Source organism: Arvicanthis niloticus, chromosome 22, assembly GCF_011762505.2.
Source record: "Arvicanthis niloticus isolate mArvNil1 chromosome 22, mArvNil1.pat.X, whole genome shotgun sequence".
NCBI lineage: Eukaryota > Metazoa > Chordata > Mammalia > Rodentia > Muridae > Arvicanthis > Arvicanthis niloticus.
Genome location: NC_133429.1, coordinates 5,165,456 through 5,171,909, shown reverse-complemented (window position 1 = coordinate 5,171,909; position 6,454 = coordinate 5,165,456). Strand labels below are relative to the sequence as shown.

At 43.7% G+C, this 6,454-nt stretch overlaps 1 protein-coding gene across 1 annotated transcript; it reads left to right on the top strand.

The window, feature by feature from the left end:
* The first annotated feature begins 277 nt into the window (after positions 1-277).
* Nfilz (NFIL3 like basic leucine zipper) lies at positions 278-1,321 on the top strand. The gene has a single exon (XM_076919175.1). It carries the CDS (start codon positions 279-281, stop codon positions 1,107-1,109), a length of 831 nt encoding a protein of 276 aa, XP_076775290.1. The 5' UTR covers position 278; the 3' UTR covers positions 1,110-1,321.
* Positions 1,322-6,454: the final 5,133 nt, after the last annotated feature.

The following is a 6,454-nucleotide window of genomic DNA, read 5'->3' as shown; positions in this document are numbered from 1 at the left end:
GAAGAAGCAGCTCTCAAACATATCTCTGCTATGGCTGGAGTGTTCTTAACCATAATCAGACTCAGCCTCATTTGGCACCCCTCTCCCTAGTTCCTTTCTCCTTGTTAGATTCCTCTACGGATCCATCCTCATCCCCAGACCAATCCTTGCTCCACCTGACCCTTCAGTGGAGCTGGTAGACTCAGAGCCAATTAGAGGGATGGAAGTCATTTGAGTCAGCCTCCTGTCTCTAGTCCAACACCTTAAAAAAATAATCTTTTCTAGGTACCAAGGCAACTATGAATGTGGATGGCTTGGACCTACCCAACATATCTCAGGGTCCCAGCAAAGCACTTTGGGGCACTCGCAGGGGTCCAACCACGCGCCGGCAGAGGGAGTTCATGCCAGAAGAGAAGAAGGACACAATTTACTGGGAGAAAAGGAGAAAGAACAACGAGGCGGCCAAGCGATCTCGAGAAAAGCGACGTCTCAATGATGTGGCTATTGAAAGCAGGCTGGCCATGCTGCTGGAGGAGAACGCCACGCTAAGGGCTGAGCTACACGCTCTCAAACTTCAATTTGGCTTGTTGCCGTCCGTGTGTGGTCCTCGGATGTTGCCTTTGCAGGCCTTGCTATGGAAATCTTCCTGGACTGGCGAGTCCCATTCAGGGGCTGACTCATTCTTACCTTTGCCCGGTGGCCATGGTTGCCTGTTCAAACCATATGCTGTGGATTCTGGGATTCCAAGCTGCTCAGGCTGCCTGGTGGCTCAAGGGTGGCCTAGCTTAGCTGCTTCCCCCAGGTTCTTGCAGGAGTCAGAGTCCCTGCCCCACCGGATAGTTGACAAGACCTTTCACGCTACCTTCCCAGCTGCTGTCTTTGGTTGTCCTTTCTTAGATAAGCATGTGGGAACCAGACCAGAGCTGAAGAGTTGTTGTGGCCTGTGGTCATCTGTGCCCACTGGATCCCATGCCCCAGGGTCCTCGGGTATATCAATGACATCCTCTGAGAGTTCCACAGTGTTTTCTCCTGGTATGACCTGCCCTGTCCCAGGTGACAGGTCTGGCAGTCTGGCTCAGATTTCCCTGCCTCACAAGCTGCGGATCAAATCCCAAGCCTCAAGTGGGTGATACTGAGGTTGGGAGGTTTGCCAGGGAAGCCCCTGAGAGCTGCCTCTGGTCACACCCAGACCTCCAAAGGGATGATTATTTTTGAATACAGGTTTCAGCAAGGGATGGGTGGCTTGCTTTTGACTAGTTACTAGGATTGGACCAATCCTGCAGGAAGTTGCCCTCACTAGGTTGGTCCATCTTCTGGAGCCTAGACTTGAGCTCCAAGAAGAGAGAGGATGAGGTCCCATGTTGGATTATATTACAGTTTTTTACTTTTCCCTAAAATCTGAACTTTGGGTTACTATCCTCACCCCTAAATGTCTTCACTCATCATCATCCACCCACCCATCAGTCCATCCAATGATTGTTTCCATCTGTCCATCCATCCACTCACCCTTCATCTCCCCACCCGTCTGCCCCTCTGTTTACTTATCTTCTACATGTATTTATTGTCTATTCAACCACCCATGTCCTTCTATTCATTTTCCATCTATACTAATTTACCCATTTATTCATGTTTCATCCACTTTTCATTCATCCACCTATCATCATTTATCACTCCATTCATCTGCTCACCTAACCACCCACCCACCCCATCCATCCATCCATCCGCCCACCCATCCAGTCATTCACCCACCCACCATCTATTGATCCATCAAACTTATTTTTTACTATCTTCATCTTTTCATTCATCTTAAGAATCTATCTTCCCACATGACTATCTATCATCTATCTTTCTCTATTCATCCATATGTTTAAATATATGCTGAAAATAAAGATTTTTAAAGAAAAATGTTTATGACTATGATGTTTTATAACAGTAATAAAATCCCTAAGAGTCTGTCTATCAATCTGTCTGTCTGTCTATCTATCTATCTCTATCTATCTATCTATCTATCTATCTATCTATCTATCTATCTTTTAATCATCTTCCATCTACACATTGACCTGTTTATTGATTCTTCCTTTTATAATCCTTTCATCCATTGCATCTTCTCACCCACCTGCCAATGTTTACTTATCACCCATCCTGTTCATCTCTCCATCCCTTAATCCTTTAACTTTTACTCATCCCTCCTTCCATCATGCACCCATTCATCCACCCACCCACATCCTCACTCCTTTTATTTTCCATTTTCCCACCGATTTGTTGATCTATCCACTCTTCTTTCATTTTTATACATTCAATTACTAATTCCTGCTCATTTCTTCTGATGATTCATCCTCCATTTAAAAAAAAAAAAACTATTCATTGTCTTCTTCCCAACTCACTCATGATTTTTGGCCTTCCCTTTGTTCCCAGCTAAGAAGTAAAGTGTAAGCCATACCATACAGCACACTTGGGGAGTGTGAATCCTGAATACTTCGAGGTCATCTTGGGGGCTTTGGGATAGGGGATCAGATGTATGTGGTTAACATGACTTCTTTGTGTCTTGGATCAGGGCCTTATGATGGAACAGGTTAGTAATCTGTATATATGTGTCTCCGTGTGTCTATGTGTTTTCATTAATGTGTGTGAATTTGTGTTTTTATGAATATTTTTTGTGTACCCATGCATTTTTTTCTGACCTGCCTCTCCTTTGCTTATTGCTGACCCTGAGGACCAGATAGGTACACTCCCAACTGGCCAGAAGAAAGAACCACACAATATAAGGCTCTCTCCTGAAGGCCAGAGCCCACTCAAGTGTTCAGTCTCTCACTCAAGAAAGGATTTTTTAAAATTAGATTTTGAGTTTTAGGACCCTAACTACAGTTCTGGGGAGAGATAGTAGAGGCAGGAGGCTCCTCTTTTCTGGTTTCTTTGGTTGAGCTCTGGATGGTTCTGGATAGTAGAGCCATCAGGAGTCAGGAGCATCCCCACATTAAATGTGGATACAGGGCTAGTTCTCAGTTACCATAATGAATCAGGGTAAGGACCAGCCACTACCTGGCTGGATTTTAGTTAAGTGGAGCTCCAGGTCTTTCTCCCCCTACCTCTGGGCCTGTTTTTTTTTTTTTTTTTTTTTTTTTTTTTTTTTTTTTTTTTTTTTTTTTTTTTTTTATATTTAAATGTTTTATTATCAGCATATATTTAAGCATAATACTGTTTTGCTGTGACATTTCTTTACATGTATATAATGTATTTTGATCATACCTCCTGTCACTCTCTCTTGGTCCTGCCCACTCCTGCTGATGGTGCTTATGGTGTCCTTTCCCCACCTAGTCCTCCTTCTACTTTCATACCTTTATTTTTGGTGACCCAATGAGCTTAATTGGGGTTGCTTACAGGGACATGGGTTAGGGTTTGTTTACAGAAACAGGAGCAATTTGCCTATGAGTACATAACTAAAGACCTCAATCCCCAACCATTAACTGCCTACCAGTCCTCAGGGTGGACAGGGCCTCATGCACCCTTCCCCCTCAGAACTACTAACTGCCTATAAATCCTTAAGTATGGGTGAGGCCCTGACAATCTGCTTATCAATCCTCAGAGAAGTGGGAACTTGTGAACCCCTCCCCCTGCCACTAGCAATGATTAACTACCTATCAATCTTCAGGGAGAGGTAGGACCTGGTGAGTCATTCTTCCTAGCAACTGTTTTTTTTTTTTTTTTTTTTTTAATTCACTTTACATTTTGATCGCTGCCCCTCCCCAATAACTCCCTTACATAACCCCTACCCTTCTCCTCTGAGTGGGTGGAGACCCATCCTTGGTATCCCCCCACCATGGCACATCAAGTCTCTGGGGGTCTAGGCGCATTCTCTCCCACTGAGGCCAGACAGGGCAGGCCAGCTAGGAGAACATATCCCACAGACAGGCAACAACTTTTGGGATAGCCCCTGCTCCAGTTGTTCAGGACCCACATGAAGACAGAGCTACACAGCAGTTCACAGAACCCTTCCCTTGAGACTTTGATTTTCCAAGAGTGACTGGAAAGGCTGGAAGGAAGAGTTCCTGGAATAGGTGGTTGGAGTCAGCTAATGCCTGTCACAGGAAAAGGTAGAGCAATGTCTGGAAAAGTTCTCGTTAGCAAATCTCTTAGATTTATAAAATCTGAAAATCAGAATTGTTCCACATAGGAGGGCCTCCTGGAGTCTACAGGCGAGTGGTTATTCAGTTTCTACTTCCATACTTCTGGGGTTGGAGAACTCGCTGTCTTCAAATCTATTTCAGTGATTCCTTCTCTTGGGTCGAAACCTGTGTCTAACTTACAATTCAGATCTCCATTTCTTTCCCTATACTCTGCTTGGAGATGGCTTGTAAAAGTCTGTTTCCTCCTCTACAAAGTACATACTATCACAGTTACTTCAGACAATCTCAGGATTAAATCAGTCATTGTATACATAGCTCAAGAGCTTAGAGCTGTCTCATTCAGTTAGTGTAGCCGTACACCACCTGGTACAGTTTTCCTCACTTAACATCCAAATGTTAACTCCTGTTTTTTCTTTTCCTTGTTGTATAGAAAGGTCTTACACTTCCTGATTTGCTGATGTGTTTAAGTGACATGCTCTCTCATTTCAAAATGACTTCCCTTTACTATGGCTTTCCTTTTCCTTTTTTCTTTTTAATAATGCTACTTATATATGATGGCTATAGGAACTGAAAGCATTCTATATATATATATATAAACAATATATATATATGTATATATATATATATATATATATATATATATATATATATATATATTAACAAGTCTCTTTGTGCTCTTTCTATGGGGCCAAGCAAGAAGGTCAACAATATGATTTTGTCAAAAGAAGAAACTCCTATAAATGTCCATAATTTTTTTCAAAATGTGTTGAACTTTGTATTGTGTGCTCTAATCACAACTGTAGCTGTGTCTTCTGAGAACCACTACACAGATGATTCTTCCCATGTGGGTTCCTAGAAGTACCGTTGTAAGAGCTGGAAGCAACTTAACACTTTGGGGTACCCAGGTGACCTTTGTTGTAGTGTCAGCTTCATGATAGCTTTACAGAATAATTTTAGGACATCCTGTGGTCATGTATTTCTCTATCTCTTCCATCCGTCCTTCCATGTCAAACGAGTTCTAAATTCCCCTTTTGCTTCAGGTATATCCAATCAATATACATTCAATCAAGACAGGATGGAAATGTCTACCCAAGACTAGCTACAAAGCTTGTGGAGGATACTGATGTGTGGTCACATTCCTCTATTTGTCTGCAAGGTCTCTCAGATATATTATGGCTGAACACATCAGTATTGTTGTGAGTGTATGTGTGTGTTTTCGTGTGTGTGTGTGTGTGTGTGTGTGTGTGTGTGCATCATGCATGCTCATGCATGAGTATACTTACTCCCATCTGTGCACACAGATGTGGCATGATGCATGTGGTGTGGTGTTCAAATCTACTAGGAAAGAGCAAAGTCTAAGACACAATTCAAAGAAGAAGGATCATATCTTGAGGTCCAAGAAGCATGTGGTTCCTAAGAGAGCTAAAGGAAGTGTCCATAAGTGTGGACGTCAACGGTGAGCACTGCAATCGTCCATGCTTCACGGAGTCCATAGCTGGATCAGAAAATTGCTTTGCTCCCTTTAGTTGTTACTCATTCCTGTTGTACGATGTGAAACAAACCTGACCATTCCAGTCCTACAGTGACAAGTGAATCTGGGAACACAAGAGTAAGCAGTCAGGTTGGTTAGTTTCTCACAGAAGGAGCACCGCCATCTTATTCTTTCCTATTATTTGATTTTTATTCATTCGCTTTACATAATGATCACTGCTCCCCTCTACCAGTCCCCCTAAGTCCCTCCTCCACTCCCTCCCCTTCTCCTCTGAGAGGGTGGAAGCCCAACCTGGGTATCCCTGGATTCTGGCACACCAAGTCTCTGCAGGGCTAGGCGCATGCTTCTTCTCCCATTGAGGCCAGAAAAGGCAGCCAAGTTTGGGCAATGTATTCCACCGACAAGGAACAGCTTTAAGGACAGCCCCAGCTGCAGTTGTTGGAGGACTCACATGAAGACTAAGCTTCACCTCTGCTACATTTGTGCCATGGTCCTAGGTCCAGCCCATGTGTGCCCTTTGGTTGGTGGTTCAGTCTCTGAGAGCCCTCAAGGGTCCAGGTTAGTTGACTCTGTTGATTTTCCTGTGGCATTCCTATTCTCTTCAGGGCCCTCAATTATTCCCCCAACTCTTCCATAAGAATCCCTGAGCTCCATCCAATATTTGGCCATGGATCTCTGAATCTGTTTCTGTCAGCAGCTGGGTGGAGCCTCTCAGAAGACAGTTATGCTAGGTTCCTGTCTGCAAGAATAACAGTATCATTAATAGCGTCAGGAATTGGTGCTTGCCCATGGGATGGGTCTATTGTTGGGCCCACTATTGGTTGGCCACTCCCTCAGTCTCTGTTTCATTCCCCCATCC